At 44.3% G+C, this 21024-nt stretch overlaps 1 protein-coding gene across 1 annotated transcript; it reads right to left on the bottom strand.

The window, feature by feature from the left end:
- Nucleotides 1-19795, bottom strand: LOC149287698 (uncharacterized). The gene is made up of 3 exons (XM_089492557.1): nt 19781-19795; nt 13215-13766; nt 1-957 (listed from the first exon to the last, which is right to left on the bottom strand). The coding sequence occupies exons 1-3, from the start codon at nt 19793-19795 to the stop codon at nt 1-3; spliced, it is 1524 nt and encodes a 507-aa protein (XP_089348683.1).
- Between the last annotated feature and the right edge of the window lie 1229 nt (nt 19796-21024).

The following is a 21024-nucleotide window of genomic DNA, read 5'->3' as shown; positions in this document are numbered from 1 at the left end:
TCACTGCTGGAATTTTTTTGGCTTCTCTCCTGTGTGGACTCTCTGATGTCTCACTAGGTTTGACTTCAAAGAAAAACCTTTCCCACAATGCTGGCATTTGTATGGCTTCTCTCCTGTGTGGACTCTCTGATGCCTCACTTGGACTGACTTCGAAGAAAAACATTTCCTACAATGCTGGCATTTGTATGGCTTCTGTCCTGTGTGGAATCTCTGATGTGTCATTAGGACTGACTTCTGAGAAAAACCTTTCCCACAACGCTGGCATTTGAATGGCTTCTCTCCTGTGTGTATCCTGCGATGTTTTAAAAGGTGTGACATCTGAGAAAAACCTTTCCTACAATGCTGACATTTGAATGGCTTCTCTCCTGTGTGAACTCTCTGATGTGTCACTAGGTGTGCCTTCTGAGAAAAACCTTTCCCACAACGCTGGCATTTGTATGGCTTCTCTCCTGTGTGGACTCTCTGATGTTTCACTAGGTATGACTTCATAGAAAAACATTTCCCACAACGCTGGCATTTGTATGGCTTCTCTCCTGTGTGGACTCTCTGATGTGTCATTAGGACTGACTTCAAAGAAAAACATTTCCCACAATGCTGGCATTTGAATGGCTTCTCTCCTGTGTGGACTCTCTGGTGTATCATTAGGATTGATTTCCGAGAAAAACATTTCCCACAACACTGGCATTTGTATGGCTTCTCTCCTGTGTGGACTCTCTGATGCCTCACTTGGACTGACTTCGAAGAAAAACATTTCCTACAATGCTGGCATTTGTATGGCTTCTGTCCTGTGTGGAATCTCTGATGTGTCATTAGGACTGACTTCTGAGAAAAACCTTTCCCACAACGCTGGCATTTGTATGGCTTCTCTCCTGTGTGGACTCTCTGATGTGTCATTAGGACTGACTTCAAAGAAAAACATTTCCCACAATGCTGGCATTTGAATGGCTTCTCTGCTGTGTGGACTCTCTCTTGACTCACAAGTTTTTCTGTAAAGAAGGACAATGACAGATAAGTGAAAATCAGAGTTAAGAGAGGAGGGTGTTACCCCCAGATTTAGCCCCCATTTACCCTTCCCTATTTGACAGTAAATTAATAAAGTTGGTGTGAGTGACTGAAGCGTGATCCTGTTGCAGATACCCTAAATCCATGGAACGATTGTATCCTTACTCATAGCAGCTAACAAAGAAGAGACTAGATGGGGACTGCCTTGGGGGAATCAGTGGAAGCAGATAGTCAGAGGACTGGTGAAAAAATGTTCCATTAAAAATGTGCAAAAATACTTTGATTGACAGGTGGCATCATATCCTGTGAGACTGCCATAGAGTACAGAGTCAGAGCCCAAGACATGATGCAAACCAACTGCAGAGGTCACTTCATGCTGTTTGGCTCCAGGAGATGACTCACAGCCAATACAGTATACAGCTCACATGCGAATCGGTGTGGATTGGACTGGTGTGAACAAGAGATGGTGAAGTTGATGGAAGTTGGAGAGGAGAGCTTGCAAATATTTGCATTATTAGGAGCAGGTAACTGTTGAAGTTGCCAGATATTGTGCAGATGTGATTATTTGTCGCAGAAATTTTTTGAAACTGATGCAGAAACAACCATGAAATACCGTCCAGTTAGTCTGACATCAATACTAGGAAAGATTCTAGAGCAGATCATTAAACAGAGAGTCTGTGAACATCTAGAAAGCAATGCCATCATCACAAAAAGTCAACACAGGTTTCAGAGAAAGAAGTCATGCCAGACAAACCTGATCTCTTTTTTTTGATAAAATTACCAACTTGTTAGATGAAGGGAATGCTGTGGATATAGTATATCTTGATTTCAGTAAGGCCTTTAACAAAGTTCCCCATGATATTCTTGCAAACAAGCTTGTAAAATGTGGGCTAGACAAGGCAACTGTTACATGGATTTGTAATTGGTTGACCGGCCGAACCAAAAGGGTGCTCAACAATGGCTCCTTTTCATCCTGGAGAGAAGTGACTAGTGGGGTATCCAGTGGGGTTCTGTCCAGGGCCTAGTGCTATTCAACATCTTTATCAAGGACTTGGATGACAAAATTGGGAGCATACTTATCAAATTTGCAGATGACACCAAATTAGGAGGAGTAGCTAATACTTCAGATGACAAGATGAAAATTCAAGATGACCTGAATAGACTAGAAAGCTGGGCCAAAGCTAATAAAATGAAATTCAACATGGAGAAATGTAAGGTATTGCACTTAGGGCAGAAAAATGAAATGCACAGATATAGGATGGGGGACACCTGGCTGAATGAAATTATGAGTGAAAGAGATCTATGAATCCAAATAGACCACAAGTTGAAAATGAGTCAACAGTGCGACGCAGCAGCTAAAAAGGCCAATGCAATTTTAGGCTGCATCAATAAAAGTATAGTGTCTAGATCAAGGGAAGTAATAGTGACACTCTATTCTGCTTCGGTCAGGACCGACCTGGACTATTGTGTCCAGTTCTGGGCACCACAGTTTAAAAAGGATGTGGAGAAACTAGAGCATGTCCAAAGGACAGCGACTAAAATGGTGAAGGATCTGGAAGCCATGCCCTACGAGGAATGACTTAGGGAGCTGGGGATGTTTAGCCTAGAGAAGAGAAGTGGTGAAATGATAGCCCTGTTTAATTATTTGAAGGGATGTCATGTTGAGGAGGGAGCAAGCTTGTTTTCTGCTGCTCCAGAGACAGGGACCCGGAACAATGGATGCAAGCTACAGGAAAAGAGATTCCAACTCACCATTAGGAAGAACTTCCTGAGAGTAAGGGCTGTTCGACAGTGGAACAAACTCCCCTGGAGTGTAGGGGAGTCTCCCTCCTTGGAGGTTTTCAAGCAGAGGTTGGATGGCCATCTGCTGGGCATGCTTTGATTTGGATTTCCTGCATGGCAGGGGGTTAGACTCTTGCGGTCTCTTTCAACTCTATTATTCTATGATTGTATCTTGAAATAATTATGACATAGAGTCAGTCTACTGTTTTAAGTCTATATTTCTCAAAGTTATTTGGGACAATTTTTACTTGCAAGGTTTAGGATTTCATTTTATGAACTGATTTTACCCTTATTGCTAGGATGCAGTTTACTTATTGTGATTCTTTGTAATACTTGTTTTTACTTTGTTTGTTTTTTTAAGCTGGCCATGTGCCATAATAAATCATTCATTTATTCATTTGTATTATTTTGTAACTCAAGATAAAGAACCTCCAAGGACTTGAATGAAATCTACTGTGTCAGTGACTTATTTTTAAGTGTGGAAAGTGGTCTGTGTAGTGCCAATACCTATATCTAGATATTTGCTTCCATACTCTGCCATGTTATTGTTGAGCTGCATCTGGGAGCGTCACCCCCAGATTGTAGTGTACATTGGATTGTGAACGCAATCGAAATTCAGAGCCAACAAGGACCTGAGAGGCAGTGTGGTCTTTGTCTGAGGTATTTGCATCAAACACACACTGCATTCAATTCGTGTTCATGCCATGCTTTCCCCTCACAGGAAATATTCTAAAGAGCTATAAACCTTTCCGAACCCTCAGTTTCTGCCCTAAGCACCAATTTCAGTATAAATATCAGGCCCAACTTGCTGTGCTTCAGTGTCAGTCCAGTTAGAGACAGACACTCTGTTTTCTTGGCTAAGCACCTCAATGCACTCACCAACCCCAATTGTTGCAGGAATAAAGCTCTGGATAGGTAATAAATACCTTTAACAAAGCCTTACATCTATTCACTACTCCCACCTTTGCTACCTAGATCTTGTGTGTGCGCATGAACACTTATATATATATAGTATGTGTGTCTGTGTATTTTGCTTTCCCCTAAATAAATAATATAACTTTATTACAGCCATTTGGCCAGCACAATTACAAAATTCCAATTTAAAACACAACATAGGTTCATGTACAGGCAGATTGGAGAGTATAACCAAATGATAGTTTATAAACAGTAAGGCTAAAAAGTAAGGATAAAAAGTAAGGATAGGGCTGCACGATCAGGTAAACAGACAACGAGTAGGCTGCCATCACCTCACAAACAGCTCTATCATATTGTGTAATAGAGTACCACATTCAAGACATATTAGTTCAAAAGCACAGTCATATCCCCTGTCCAACCAAGAGCTAAACTACAAAGTGACATTAATCAGATGCAACTGATTGGGATAACTTCATTAGACTTTAGTCCCCAACTAGGTTAGTTTGATGGTATGGTCAAATACGGCCATACCTCCTCCTTTACAAATCTTACCGTTAAATCAAGCCATCTATACAGATTTTGAGATTATAACATATTACATCTGTTTAACAAACTGCTAACGATTTGCAATAGCAGCTGCAAAGAATTGTGCAACTGCTTGCGTTATAACTTCCTTCTGATCTGCAAGTAGAAAATTGGTATAAAATTGCTCTTGTCTGCCTGGAAACTGCAACACAATTGGTGTTATATATAAAGCACGTATTTCTGTATACAAAGAACAGCCAAAGAGAACATGATTAATATTTTCGATTTCCTCTGAGCCACAAGGACAGTATCTGTGTTCGTAAGGGATCTTTTTAAATCTGCCCTTCAGGACTGCTGATGGTAAGATGTTAAACCTTGCTGACATGAAAGCTCTTCTGAATTTCGGGACATTCAAACTCTCAAAATATTTCGCATATTTGCCAGGTCTACTGGATTCCCTAACAGGATGTAAAGTTAGTTGGCTTATATGAGTCTGGAAATCAATATCCTCGATGCGTTGAGAAATCACAGATTTTGCTTTATCATAGCCTAGTAGAGTTATTTCAGATAGTGAGAGTCCAAGAGATAAGAGTTTCAAGGTCAGCCTCTCCTTCCAGGGAGACAAAAAGGAGTCTGTTAGAATTAATGGCACTAAACCGATCGGAACAAAAAACATTTTGAGCCATAAATTTAATTTGCATATCCATACACGCGCCTCAACAGATAGCATCCCTATTTCTAGACGGAGAATGGGATTCGAAACACAATTTGGGGCACGTAAAATTGTTCTTAAAATTTTTGCTTGAAATGCCTCGAAGGTTGTAAAGCTACTGAAAGTACAAATCTCAGAACCGTATAATAGTTGTGCTAAGATCTTAGTAACAAAGACTTGGAGAGCTGATAAATGTATTGGCGTCCCTTATTATAATAGAAAGAATATAAAACTTTAATACTTCTTTGTGTGTCCCCTAAATAAAACACAAAAACCTATTTCAAATGCCTCTGACGTACTGTTTGATTCAGGACCTGCTAGAGCTGGGCGGGATCCAGAGGTCACTGTTGCCCCAGCTAAACTATCTCATTCTATTGAGCTAAGTGCCAAATTCCCCTAAAAGCATAGCACTTGCGGGTGTCCTCCCCAGTCTCCAGCATTTTGGGTAACAAAGGGCCTCTTGAATCAATCATGGAGCTAAGCAAGCTCAGGATGGAAAAGAAACATTAGAGAAAAAGCAGGTTTTGTGTCCCCCTTTCTTCTCTTCATAGATATTATTCATAACTGATCATAGAATCATAGAGTTGGAAGAGACCACAAGGGCCATTCAGTCCAACCCCCTGCCATGCAGGAACTCTCAATCAAAGCATCCCCGAAAGACGGCGATCCAGTCTCTGTTTAAAGACCTCCAAGGAGGGAGACTCCACTACACTCCGAGGAAAGAATGTGTTCTACTATCAAACAGCCCTTACTGTCAGGAAGTTGCTTTGATTCTATAATTCTAAAGTGGAAACAAAGCACTCTGACAGTGAATGATGAAAGGGCCCTCAGTCTTCACAGGAAGGGCAATGGATTCAGGTTCCTTACCCACAAAGGCCACGTTCTCATAATTCTCCATCATCACAGAACTGTATGTAAGTTTCTGCTTCTTTGTCAACAGTTTCCATTCCTCCTCGGTAAAATATACTGCTACATCTGCAAAGGTCACCTGCAATAGAAAATAGCCTTATCCAGAGAGTAAGTAAGCAAAAGGGGAGGAAAGCACATGGTGCATCGCAAATATTATTTCAACACTTCAGAATTCAGTCCAGGAAATAAACTTTAAATTCTGCAAGAAAGCAAAAAGCTACAGCCTTTGAGATCCAGTTTGTCTCGAATCCTTTCAATATAATATACAATATGATAAACAATATAATAAACAATATAATTTAGACCATTTCTTAGATATTATTGATTGATTGGGATACTGATTAGCCCAACATGTAAAGTACATTTAGTCACCAAGGAATTATAGTGAATTTAGCCATATCTCTCCTAATTTCAAAAACAGTTCTGGGGAGTACTCTGGGCTTGAGGGCCACTGGGCCCATCCCCAATTTATTTTCAGAGAAATTCTTCCATATCCTTCAGCATTTCACAGATGGGGAAAGCAAGACATATGTGGACAAGCAACACCAGAAGGGGTTCAAGATGGCCAATGTTGTTAATGACGAAGATCGCACAAGCGAGGAAGGGCACAGTAGATTGCTTTTGCTTCCGACTCCTAGCAAGGGTAAGACCCTGCCCCTTTCTCTCCTCCCCTCTCCCTCTTTTGAGTTGATGGGCTGCACACGTCTTTTGAACTTGGAACACATTTTGCAGTAACTGAAGTGAACTGAGGAGAAGAGGGAAAGTGGGAGCAGGAGAGAGAAATGGGTCATTTTCAAAGCCCCTGAAAAAATGAGGTGACAGAGGATTAAGCAGGACTCCCTCTGCCAAACTGGGACAGTTGTTCTCCGCTTGCTTTCATGAGCTGGCCCAGCAGTGACCCAGATGAAACTAATAATCAGGATGGCAATTTACCAAAGAGTTGTTGCACCTCGGCAGCCTCTTCTTCTTGGAGCTCAACTCCCTCTGCTTGACCTCTATGTCAGCCATCAGGTAGGCAGGGGGTTCCTGGTGGGCCTGCACTTTGGTCACTTCCAGCAAAAGATACTGCAAAGCAGTGTACAAGGGGTCCAAGATGAAGTTCCTGAGAAAAGAGACCAGGGTTAGGCTTGGTTTGGAAAGAAACCCTATAGCACTCAAAGTCACAAAGATCGGCATCCTGCTGGTGATATACGCAGGTGACATATGCCTCCTTTGGCCCAATTGACAGGTGGGCATCACTTCCTCCCTCTGCACCAAACAAAGCCCCTTGGACCTAGCATAGACTCACAGCAGCTCCCCTACACAACAGTTACTCCATACCTTGTTAGATTAGCTGGGGATCAGGGGATGGGAAATTGGAAAAGGCCCTGGTTATGTCCCCATAGCTAGATGTGAAATGAGGGCATCACCTGCTGATACCTGCAGAAGTCCCCAGTGGCCCTCAGAGGAAAATGTCTTCATTTTGCTTCTGGCTACAGAAACACAGCTGGATGCATCTCCAATAGCTCGCACCAAACACCCTCACCAGGCATGGAATGGTCATGCGGCATGGCTTCCACAACTCTATGGTAATACCTGGGTCATTGAATGGCCAGTTGCAGCCTGATTCCACCTGGAGCAACACTGGAGCATAGAAGGTTCTGCTGGGTCAGGCATGTCTGGCCTGGTGGCCCCTCATTCTCCCAGTGGCCAAACTAGTTGCCGTCCATCCCCCAGAGAGGCCCCCGGTCAGGCAGGGCAGGAAAGGAGCTCTCTCTTCTCTTGTTGCCCCCCTTCCATGGGATCCAGCCCTCCTCCCCAATTCCCATGGCAGCCTTCTGCATGCAGAGAAGTCACAATTCAGAGAGTGTCTTTGCCCATGTAGAGATTGCCTATTTTCCACACTATTGCCTGGCCATGTTGGCTTGGGAATGTCCTGTTCTAGCTACATAGATTCATAGAATCATAGAATCATAGAGTCGGAAGAGACCCCAAGGGCCATCCAGTCTAACCCCATTGTGCCATGCAGGAACTCTCAATCAAAGCATCCCCGACAAATGGCCATCCAGCCTCTGCTTGAAGACCAAGGAAAGAGACTTGACTGCACTCCGAGGAAGGAGTCTGTTCCACTGTCGAACAGCCCTTACTGTCAGGAAGTTTCTCCTAATGTTGAGGTGGAATCTCTATTCCTGGAGCTTGCATCCATTGTTCCGGGTTCTAGTCTCTGGAGCAGCAGAAAACAAGCTTACTCTCTCCTCAATATGATATCTCTTCAAATATTTAAATAGGGCTATCATATCACCTCTCAGCCTTCTCTTCTCTAGGCTGAACATCTCCACCTCTCTAAGTCATTCCTCATAAGGCATGGTTTCCAGACCCTTCACCATTTTAGTCGCCCTCTATGATTCTATGATTTGTATCCCAGGTGGAGAAATTACAGCCCTGGGCTGAATAAGACCTGTATTTCTTCAATGATCTGATCAATGGCTTCCCCTCATTACGCCCCCTTTCCCATTTAGACACTGGTGAAAATAATCATTTCATTTTTACAAATGAGACAAATCTCTGAGCTTAACTGCTGTGTTTGTAATATAATGATATAATAATAATACATTTATTTATATACCGCCTTTCCAAAAAGATCAAAGCAGTTTACAAATTGACAATTACAAAATTTGTGTGTTTGTGTGTGTCAGTCATAGCAGGAGCATGAGGTATGTACCTCCTCCCTCTGCTTGCTAAAGCCACACAGAAATTGAGGTATGTACATTTCTGTGCATTGTTTCTGAACAGATCTATTGTCAAAATCACAATTTCTTCACTTTTCCTTGTATATTTTTTAAAAAGAAGCACACTGCTGAATATGTTGCACTTATACAAAAAAAAATCTATAAATGTATAGGTTTATGAGTGAAGATTGCATCCTGGATTACGCTCATTTTGGGGAAGTGAAGACCTATGTAAATTCATTATATAAACCCAGTGAAACAAATACCTCACAAAGCCCTAGTAAACAACACGTACACACAGTCCCCACACAAAGGACTCACTGGTGCATTGTGTGTCTGGGGTCTGGAAATCTCACTTCAAACTTCTGGGAAGACAATGCTGCCACAGACTGAATTTGGGGCTTTATTCCTCCAAAGCAAGGTCTCACTCTCTCAGCTGCAACCCTTCCATACAATCCTGGACTGAAGCATTTAAACAAAGGTCCTCTTCCAGCTCCAGGAATAAAATCCTACCTTCAGTACAAAGACCGTGCAGCCCCAGGAAGGCCTCTTCTGAGTGCTTTATGGCCGGAGCTTCCCTGGGTCAGAGGCCGTCTCCTCAGCCGTAGAGAAGGGTTGCTCTGAGTGCGAAGGAGGAGGAGGTCCAAGGGCTGAGGGAGGGAAGGCAATGGGGAAAGGTCAGTGCCAATGGCCATGGAGGGCAGAAGGTGGCAATGCCTAGGAAACTCCCCTGAGTCCCAGCCATTCTAGGAATGAGTGGCAGGAGTGAGTCCAGGGGGCTGAGGGGGTCTCCTTTCCCAAAGGGGGAGGCAAGGACCGGTGGACCCTCACAGTCACAAGCAGCACAAAGTTTCTTCCAGAACACAAAATGGCTGCCTCTGCCTCAGCACCTGGCAGTTTGAGGCCTTCAGGGAACCCAAAATGGAGGATGAAAGGGCCCCAAAGTCGGAAGGGACTCCAAACAGGATCTCTGACCCTAAACAACACAGAAAGGTTTTCCTGATGGCACCCGATGGCTGTGAGAACACAAAAAGTCCCCAAACAGGATTTCCAAACCTTAACAACACCTAAACATTTTCCTGATGCTATTGAAAGGAGGAACCTGATCCCCTCCTTAATTACAATCAATAGTGAAAGATATTAATATTAATATCAAGAGAGCCCATCATCCACAACCCAGCTCAGGTCTTGACCGCTCAGAGAGGCCAGTCCAGCTGCAGGTGGCCCTCCATCTGTCCATCCTCCTTTCCCTCTTCATTCCTCCTCTTTTTCCTAGCATCAGCCCCTTTCCCAAGAAGGCTTCATCCGCACTATAGAAATAAGGCAATTTGACACCATTTTAACCGCTCATTCCTATGGAATCCTGGGATTTTACCTTTGGACCCTTAGCCTTCTCTGCCAGAGACCTCTGATGCCACAACAAACTACAAATCCCAGGATTCCACAGGATGGAAACAGGAGAGTTAACACACTTTAGAACTGGATTATTTCTATATTGCAGATAAAGCCTGGGTTGGATGTAAAAGTCTAATTATTATCCTGTTAAAAATGGTTTTGCTTTTTTAAAATATAAGCAGTTTGTTTTTCTGTCTAATCCTTATTCTTCTTCTTGTTGTTTGTTTCCTTCTTGGTAATCTGAGTTATTCTGGTCTGTCTCCTTCCTTCTTCCCTGAAAATCTCTTAATAAGGAAACTGGGGAGACTTTAAAACCTCCCAGAGGAGCCACTTTTGGCTTTTTTGGGGGACTAGCCTCCTCTTAGAAGCCAAAGCCCAATGTTTGTGAAGAATAATAATAAGGCTTGTATTAAAAGCATCCTCCCCATTTCTGATCCCTTTTAAAACCCATGTTCCCCAGAAGGAGCAGAGCTGTGTAATAAGAAAACCCTCTCTGAAAAGAGACACAAAAGACACACAAAGAGACACACTTCCTTCCTTTTGGCCCAAGGAGCCTGGCCTCCTTCTCTCTCTGGAGCCTCAAGAGAGAAAGAGAAGCCTCTGTTCAACTGAGGCCTCAGAGAAGGTTCCGGAATATTATTCCCCACAATCACAAGCAGCACAAAATGGCCACCAGAACACAAAATGGCTGCCAGAAAACAAGGAGGCAGGGGCTGAGATTCTAGCCAATCAGGGCCAAGGATTGTGGGAGGGACTGGGATTCAAGCCAATCAGGGCCAGGGATCAATGGATGGACTGAGATTCCAGCTAATCAGGGCCAGGGATGGTGGGAGGGACTGGGATTCAAGCCAATCAGGGCCAGGGATGGTGGGAGGGACTGGGATTCCAGCCAATCAGGGCCAGGGATGGTGGGAGGGACTGGGATTCAAGCCAATCAGGGCCAGGGATGGTGGGAGGGACTGGGATTCCAGCCAATCAGAGCCAGGGATGGTGGGAGGGACTGGGATTCCAGCCAATCAGGGCCAGGGATGGTGGGAGGGACTGGGATTCTAGCCAATCAGGGCCAGGGATGGTGGGAGAGACTGGGATTCCAGCCAATCAGAGCCAGGGATGGTGGGAGGGACTGGGATTCCAGCCAATCAGGGCCAGGGATGGTGGGAGGGACTGGGATTCCAGCCAATCAGGGCCAGGGATGGTGGGAAGGAGTGCGATTTCATCCAATCAGGGCCAGGGATGGTGGGAGGGACTGGGATTCCAGCCAATCAGAGCCAGGGATGGTGGGAGGGACTGGGATTCCAGCCAATCAGGGCCAGGGATGGTGGGAGGGACTGGGATTCCAGCCAATCAGGGCCAGGGATGGTGGGAAGGAGTGCGATTTCATCCAATCAGGGCCAGGGATGGAGGGAGGGACTGGGATTCCAGCCAATCAGGGCCAGGGTTGGTGGGAAGGAGTGCGATTTCATCCAATCAGGGCCAGGGATGGAGGGAGGGATGGGGATTCCAGCCAATGGCAGCCCTCAGAGTTTCCTCAGGAGCCAATCATGTGTAAAATACATGTCATAAAAACATCGCAAAGTATAAATTCCAATTACAGCAATTGCAGAGCAGTTATGCTGTTATGACCGGAAGTAAACATATATACAATTATAATTATATCTACACGCTGATGTTGACCAGAACCTGGGGGGTGTATACATGCGCATTCATATTCATATTCCTCTATGCATTTCCTTATGTTTAAATTGTATGCAAGTAGAAGAGTATATATAAATATATAAATCATATATATATGATCCAAGATATATGTGTACATGTGTTTGCATCTCTCTCTCTCTCTCTCTCTCTCTATATATATATATATATATATAAATACATGTGCGTACACAGGTATCTATGGGTATGTATAGATGTATCTATGGGTATTGTATGCAAGATCTATAGACTTTAAACATTTCATGTCTGTGTGTGTCTAGGCTCTTAAAAGTATAAGTCAGAATGCACTTAGATAGAGATGCCTCCACATACATACATATATATACAGATGTATATATACAGATGTATATGAACAAACACACATGCCACATCCATCTGTTGTTGTCCATTGTTCTGGTCCCTTGTTCCAGGTGATGCTGGAGAAGAGGCCCTGCCTCCAACGGAACCAGAGGCTGCAGGCGATGACCCAGCCCCCATATTTTAAACCAAACCTTACAGCTGGCAGTGGATCAGAACTCCAAAGCCTGTCTCTTATAGTGGAATCGTAATGGGTTAACAAAGGAAGTGTGCCCCACTGCTTGGTTAGTTCTCTTTCCGCTTTCAGGGATCAGTGCAGAAGCTCCAGAAGGTGAAATGAGAGATCACACACCTGTCACCAATCTTGGTCTTCTTCTTTACATCTAGAGTGGTGAGTAAATACAGAATTGGACTATAAAACTTTTAATCAGACACATAAGAGACCAGATCTGGGTTCAAACACTTTGTATGTAACATTTATTCTAACATTAGGGACATTCATTCTAATATATTACATATCAAGAGGCCTCAAATCATGCACACATTCATACAATGCCCATGCACACAAATCTTCCCAGAGGTCGATCAGTTTTCTGAAAGAGTGATGGGTGCCAGTTCCAGCTGATTTTGGCACACTAGCACCATGGTTTTGAAGATTCCTTTATGCTTTTTAATATGTGCATCATTTTTCCTGATGAGTGACTTCTTGTTCCCATTCCGTTCTTGTTTTGGTGCTCTTTACGTCAAGTTGTGTTATACACAATCCATTCTTCTTTTAGTACATTCGTTTTCATGTCTTTGCATTACGGTGTCTTTATCTTTTGCACATTCAGTTTGAGCTTTTCTTGCTTCTCTGTGCCAGATCCTTCATCTCATACTTCATCTTCTAATTCTGTCACATTCACACATAACACACCTACCCACCATGCTACATCTTCCTATATGGCAGGGGCTTGGACTAGATGGTGCTTGTGGTGCCTTACAAAGCCAGAATCCTATAAATCCACGCTTTGTCATCCTGTGTGTCGGGGGTTGGACTGCATGGGTCTTGTGGTCCTTTCTTATTCTAGAATTCTATAAAAAAAAATAAAAACAACAACAACAACAACACAACAACATACAAAAATCAATAACTTTATGAACAGAAAACCCTTAAAAACAAAATCACAAGGGCTTTCTCTTATCACCAATGCATTGAAAATATTTTTCTTGTAATACTTCTTAACAAAAACAGTGTTAGTTCACTGCTGGCATTTATGTGGTTTCTCTCCTGCATGGACTCTCTGATGTATCATTATGTATGACTTCGAAGAGAAACATTTCCCACAATGCTGGCATTTGTATGGCTTCTCTCCTGTGTGGACTCTCTGATGTATCACTAGGTCTGACTTCTGAGAGAAACCTTTCCCACAATGCTGGCATTTGTATGGCTTCTCTCCTGTGTGGACTCTCTGATGTGTCACTAGGCTTGACTTCTGAGAGAAACCTTTCCCACAATGCTGGCATTTGAATGGCTTCTCTCCTGTGTGGACTCTCTGATGTGTCACTAGGCTTGACTTCTGAGAGAAATATTTCCCACAATGCTGGCATTTGTATGGCTTCTCTCCTGTGTGGACTCTCTGATGTGTCACTAGGCTTGACTTCTGAGAGAAATATTTCCCACAATGCTGGCATTTGTATGGCTTCTCTCCTGTGTGGACTCTCTGATGTCCCAATAGGTGTGACTTCCGAGAAAAACATTTCCCACAACCCTGGCATTTGTATGGCTTCTCTCCTGTGTGGACTCTCTGATGTCTCACAAGGTCTGACTTTGAAGGAAAACTAGTCCCACAGTGCTGGCATTTATGTGGCCTCTCACATGTATGGACTCTCTCAAGACTGACATGTTCTTCTGAAAAAAAAAGAACAATGACACACAAGACTGACTCTCTGAATCAAGAGAGGAATGTGTTACCCCAAGATTTAGCCACCTGTTAACCCTTCCCTATTTGATATAAAATTAATAAAGTTGGAGTGGGTGCCCTGAATTTAGCATTTTTGCAGGTATGGATCCCTACTCATAGGAGGTAGCAAAGAAGAGATTGTAGGAGAACCTGCCTTGAGAAAATGAGTGGATTTAGCTGCATGATCCATTTATGTCTGTAGAGGGTGAAGGGATTATGGCTAAGGAATGGGACTGGAAGGAAATAGTCAGAAAAAGGCTCTGAGAATCAGTGTGCTAATCCCTTTTGTCTGAGGTACTTTCACCAATAATAATAAGGATGATGATGATTTATTTATAGCCTGCCCAATCACAAGGAATCCAGGTGGGTTACAACAATAAAAATAAAGAGAATAAAATAAAATACAAAAATAAATACAACACAGTAAAATAAAACAGAGCGATGTGAGTTACAGTAAAATTCACAGTTAGGCCTGATGGAAATTGGGCCTGTCTTTTTCACTCCCTCCCAGGTCTGGTGATGACAGTTGGGGCGGAGGGAGGGCTCTTCTTTTTGAGGCCAGAATATAATTTTAATTTAATTTAATTCTCCTCATTAATTTAAGAGAAGAAGTGATGGACAGAGTGAAGGAAGTCACAGTAAATGGGGAGAGCTTAAACCAAGCCCTCATTGCATTAAATTTGGTTTCAGACCATTCTTTCCTCACCCAGGAAACATTCTAAAGCAATTTAAACCTTTTCATACCCTCAGTTTCTGCCACTAAGGAACAATTACAGCATAAATATCTGCTCCTAGTGGCTGTTCTTCAGCCTCAGTCCAGTTGCAGGCAGACACTCTGCTCCCTATTGCATGGGGTAAGAAAGCCAGGGTACCTTTCCCAAACAGAATTTTAATTTGGGCTATGTCCGGGTCCAATATTATGTAAATCACTGCTGAATCTATTGGCCAAATCCATCCCAGATGTAGCCTGGGTCCGAGGCATGCTCAGCCATCCCCCTCTTTTTTAAGTGGAAGCTTCCAACACTAAAAAAAATGGCCGCTGAAGTGCTGTGGGGATTCGGGCTGAATCCAGGATGGATTTGGCTGGTGGATTCAGCGGAGATTCACATATGATAGGACCCGGATGCAGCCCGAATCAGAATTCAATTCAGAAAAGTTAAACTGGGTTTTTTTTATCCCATGCGATAGGGTCCTCTGTCGGTTTACATGGCTAAGCACCTCAATACACTCTCCAACCCGACTTGCCATGGGAGCTACTGACTTCTCTCCCCATTCCGGATTCTCAGCAACTGGGATTGAGATCCATCCAGGCAACATATTACCATTAGCAAAGTCTTACATTTATTCACCACTCCCACCTTTGTTACCTAATTCTCTCTGTGCATGTGTGTTCATTTTGCCTTTCAAATGCCTTTGGAGTTCTGTGTGATTGCAGACCTGCTATAGCTTTGCTGGATCCTGAGGTCACTGTTGCTTCAATCAAACTATATCTCCCCTTTGAGCTAAGTATCTAATTCCCCTAAAAGCATAGCACTTGCAGGTGTCTTCCCCAAACTCCAGCATTTCAGGTAAAAGACCCTAAGCAAGCTCAGGTAGGAAAAAGAAACATTAGAGAAAAAGGAATTTTTGTGTTGCCTTTCCTTTCTTCATAGACATTGTTCATAATTGCTAAATGGAAGCCCTTAATATGTCTGAAAACCAGGGTCTGAGCCGGTTCTCACCAGTTCAGTTCTTAAAACCTGTCAGGTTGGTGGCTGCCTCCCAATCCCCAAGGCCCCTCTCTTGACCCTTCCCAGAGGTCCTTTCCTATCCACATACCTCACCTTATTTCCCCTCACCTTCCCACTAGGGCCCTCCGTTCTGGTAGTCAAGCCTGCTGTCCCAGCCCAGGATTTCCTCTGCCCCATCTAGGATTCGCCCCTTCTCACTCGCTGCCCCTCACTCCTGGAACCTTCTTCCCCCGCGAGCAAGAGCCATCACTTCATTAACCAGCTTCAAAACGGAGCTGAAGACCATCCTGTTCAGAGAAGCGTTCCCAGGCATTGCATAATTGTCACTTGCTATTTGATGTTCTTTTCTTGTCTGTTTTATTGAATCATTTCCGGTATTGCTATGTATTTTATATGTATTATCTTAGTAGACAGGCCCCTTAGCCACCACCACTCCCTTCTCCTTCTGTGTCATGTCTTTTTAGATTGTAAGAGGGCAGGGAACCGTCCAATTAAAAAGATTGTATGTACAGCGCTGTGTAAATTTACAGCGCTTTATAAATAAAGGTTAATAATAATAATAATAACAACAACAACACAGAGCTAGGCAATCCTGGCTTTGCTCCTGCTTTCCTTTCCTGGCTCCCAGAGACCTGATCCCCTTCCCTTTCTCCCTCCACTCTCCAACCTTCCCTCTTGCCTATCCGCACTGCTTCAGCTTTCACCTTCAGCATCTCTTTCCTGCCTTTCTGTTTTTCCCATTCCCTCCATCTCTCTATCACAGACACACATCCACAGCATGTGATGCACAAAAGGGACATTCTGAGTCCCATTTGTTGAGAAAGGCAGGATAATCAATATACAAATAAGTCATTGGGAAAGCAAGAGCAAGGGGGCTGGGACCTGGACTCCAATTTTGGTGAGGGTCAAGTGCCAGCCTTAAGGCATCTATAAGACAGGGATGGCCTAATGTTGGGGATGGGGGGTCACACTGGCCCACAGGGGATCTCAGGAGCAACCTAACATTGTATTGTCTGGGGGTGAAATGAAATACTATTTTCTCCTCAGTATCCCACAGCATCCCTTTGGGGAACCAGAGGCCATTTTGCCACTATTGGGCTCTCTCTGAGCCATTGTAGGGCCAAGGGAGGCCTTTTCCCCAAGAAGACTCTCCTGAGCCTGAAAAGCCTGGAAGAAGGGCCAAAAAAGCCAGGAAACTTAGGACCTTTCCAGAAGGGCACCCTAGTACGTACTGTGTACGTACTAGGGTTGCCCGGGGGCATCTTTTTCAAACGCCCCCCAACCCTAGTACGCACACAGTACGTACAAAATGGTGGCGCCCATTCTACATGCAGATGGTGATGCCCATTAGGATGTCACGACTGCGCCGCATTCAAATGGAGCGGCATGGACGTGACGTCCTGGTGTCATGAAAGGGCGCTTGTGGCGCCCTTTCCACGGTGCAGGAAGGAACTCCATTTTGGAGCTCCTTCGTTCATTTGTGTCGTGGTGCAGCCTTTAGAGAGCTGCGCCAGCGATACAAAAGAGAAAGGTGCAGAGTGGCCCCTTTCTCCTTTCCACGCCACTGTTGGGGTGTCTTTGGGGCTTGAAGCCCCAAGGACACTTTTTCCAGGCCACGGCGTGGAAAAGCGTTGGATTGGGGCCTCAGGGCTGCCGCTGTGGCAGCTGAGGCCCTGATCCGTTGATGAAAGGGGCAGGTACAGGCCACCCCAAAGGGGCAGTCTGTAAACCGCCCTACTGAGGGATGTGCTGAGGAGCATTTGGGGGTGAAAAGCATTTATCTCCATAGTTCCTTCCCACAGAATCCTAGAATTGGCAGTTTAGAATGGGATATTTAGAATCCTTAGAAAGTGGAGAGCAATAGTGCCTCACCAAACTACAAATTCCAAGATCACACAGGATATTGTTATGACAATTAAACTACGTGTGAAAGTAGCTTAGGACTCATAGCAGACCACAAGTTGAACATGAGGCAGCTAAAAAGGTCAATATGATCCTAGGCTTTATCAATAAAAGTATAGTGTCTAGATCAAGAGAAGTAATAGTGCCACTCTATTCTGCTTTGGTCAGGCCTCACTTGAAATAACCCTGTGTCTAGTTCTTGGCACCACAATTCAAAAAGGATGTTGAGAATCTGGAGAGTATCCAAAGGAGGGCAACCAAAAAGGTGAAGGAACTGAAAACCATCAAGCCCTATGAGAAGTGGCTTAGGAGCTGGCTATATTTATCCAGGAGAAGAGAAGGTTAAGAGTGGATATAATAGCCCTGTTCAAATATTTGAAGAGATGTCACCTTGATGGATCAAGCTTGCTTTCTCCTATTCCAGAGAAAAGGAGAGGAACAGTGGATGCAAGCCACAGGAAAAGAGATGCCACCTAAAGATTAGGAGGAACTTGCTGACAGTAAGGGCTGTTCGAGAGTGCAATATACTTCCTCTGAACGTGGTGGAGTATCATTATTGTTATTATTGGCCTGGTACAAATGGGCACTTTGTGGCATGCCGGCGGTGATTTTAGGGTTTGGGAGCATGCAGTAACTGCACACTCCCAAAGCCTAATACTTATGGGCAGCACAATCTTGACGCAGCGCCATCCATACGGCGCATGCATCCATGACGTGTCTTGTGTGACGCGTCCAAACAGCACGGCGCATAAGACATATCACCGTGACGCTCCAAGGTGCAAATGGCGCCTTGGTGGCATCACAGGAAGGAGTTCCATTTCTGAGCTCATTTTGGCTGCAGATCGTTCTTGCAGCCATGAGGTTGCTGCGGCAATGATCCGGAGGAGAAATGGACAGCCTGTGGCCACCCCTTTCTTCTAATCTGTACTGAGCCATTGTTATTATTATTAAGATTTATTTCTAAAGTGTTCCTTTTTTGGAGATCTTTAAACAAAGGCTGGATGACTATCTGTTGGGGGTGCTTTGAACGTGTATTCCTGCATGGCCAGGGGTTTAACTGGATGGCCCTTGTTGCCTATTCCAACTCTATGATTCCATAATTCTAAAGTAGAAACATAACACCATAACAATGTAGTATGAAAGGACCTTCAGTCTTCACAGGAAGGGCAGTGGAGTCAAGTTTCTTACCCACAGAGGCCACATTCTCATAATTCGCCATCATAACATCGCTGTACAGAAGTCTCTGCTTCTTTGTCAAGAGTTTCCATTCATCCTCGGTGAAATATATCGCCACATCCGCAAAAGTCACCTGCAATAGAAAATAGCCCTGATCCAGAGAGTGACTAATAAAAGGGAAGGAAAGCACATGGTGCATCCCAAATATTATTTCATTACTTCAGAATTTATCCCAGGAAACAAACTTTAAATAATGTTAGCAAGCAAAAAGCTACTGCCTTTGAAATCCAGTTTGTCTCGAATCCTTTGTGAGGCTACAAGCCCCTCTGTTTGGAAGAGAAAACTGAATTTCTCAGGCAGGCTCCATGCTTTTACACAGGAAAACTTGTAGGTGTTGATAAGGTAAAACATGCCAATGCTGTCCCAATTTAAAAGATATTTTAAAACCTTTGTTGGAGGTAGCAACCTCCAATAGTACAGGTCCCATGCATTGGCCTTCTCTTTATCATTCTCCCGTGAAGCCTAAAATGTGGTATATTCACATCCATATAACATATCCGATATCCTAGTTTTGTGGATTTGGGATGCTACTGCTATATGGCCAACATGGCTCCCGCTGTATATGTCAATTGTGTGTGTGTTTGTGTAGGATAAAATCTGGGAAGCAAAGCTCTGAGTTTCTGACACTCTCTGGGTGTCAATAGGAAGGTCATTTCACATCACCCTGTTTCCCATCCATTTCCTCCTGGGTTCACCCCACTCCATTTTCTTCCAGAGCCCCCCAGCTCTCTGTCCCCTCCAAGGGACTGACTGGGTCTGTGGCCTTCAAGTATGGCCTCCTTTGGAGGAAATGGTGAGCTAACAGGGAGGGCTGAAGGACAAACTCTGCCAGAGCTGGAGAACCATGGTGGCTGCATTACTGGCTCTGGTCGAAGGTGGGGCAGCCCTTGAGGAGGGTGAGGAATGCCTGGAAAAGACACCCCAGCCCCACCATCACCAGACACATGGAGGTTAGAAGTCAGGTGCTCTGCCTTCCCTGAGGCCATTTCAGTAACAAGAGCCCGGGGCTACCTGGGTCTCGGACATTTCCTACCCCTTCTTGTTCCTCCCAGGAACGGTCTTGTGCACTTGCTCGATATACACAATATATAATATATAAACCAAAGATAAGATATAAACAAAATAACTTAGGCTATGGCTGGGATATGGAAGATAGATTAAGATATTGACTATCCCAAAACATATACTACATTTAGCCACCAAAGAATTATAGTGCATTTATCCATTTGTTGCCAAATTTCAGTGGCAAATGTCATATTTAAAAAACAGTTCTGGAGAACACTGTGGGCTTGACGGCCACAGCTTAGATCCAGAGATGTTCCCCCATATCCCCCAACATTTCACAGATGGAAAAAGAAAGACACACGTGGACAAACAACACCAGAAGGTGGTCAAGATGGCCAAAGATGTTTATGAGGAAGGTCACAAAAGCGGGGAAGGGCACAGCAGTTTGCTTTTGCCTCAGACTCCTAGCAAGGACTCCCTGCTCCCTTCTTTCCTCTTCTCTCCCCACTTTTGAGTTGATGGGGTTCAAAATCCTTGATACTCATTTTGTAGGAACTGAAGTGAGCTGAGGACAAAGGGGAAAGTGGGAGGAGGAGAACAAAACCGGGACATTTTTGAAAGCCCCTGAAAAAGTGGGGTGACAGAGGATTTACCAGGACTGTCTCTGCCAAATTGGGAGAGTATGTTCTCCACTTGCTTTCATGAGCTGGCCCAGCAGTGAAACACATGAGACTAATAACCAGGATGGGGACTCACCAAAGAGCTGTTGTACCTCCGCAGCCTCCTTCTCTTGGAGCCCAACCCCCTCTGCTTGGCCTCTGTGTCGGCCATCAGGTGGGCAGGGGTCTTGGTTGCCCTACTCTTGGGTCACTTCCAGCAACAGAGGCCCAAAGCCGTGTACAAGGAGTCCGAGATGAGGTTCCTGAGAAAAGGGACCGGGATTAGGATTGGCTTGGAAAGAAACTCTGCAGCACTCAAAGACACAGAGAACAGAATCCTGCTGGTGACATACGCAGGTGAGCAGAGCTGTGTAATAGGAAAACCCTCTCAGGAAATAGACACAAAAGACCCACAAAGAGACACACTTCCTTCCTTTTGGCCCAAGGAGCCTGGCCTCCTTCTGACTCTGGAGCCTCAGGAGAGAAAGAGAAGCCTCTGTTCAACTGAGGCTCAGAGAAGGTTCTGGAACATTATTCCCCACAGTCACAAGCAGCACAAAATGGCCACCAGAACACAAAATGGCTGCTGGA

This window comes from Sceloporus occidentalis, unplaced genomic scaffold, assembly GCF_023333645.1.
Source record: "Sceloporus occidentalis isolate IW3139 unplaced genomic scaffold, rSceOcc1.0.p SCAF_57, whole genome shotgun sequence".
In the NCBI taxonomy this organism is placed as follows: Eukaryota; Metazoa; Chordata; class Lepidosauria; order Squamata; family Phrynosomatidae; genus Sceloporus; species Sceloporus occidentalis.
This window is presented reverse-complemented; position numbering and strand designations above follow the sequence as displayed.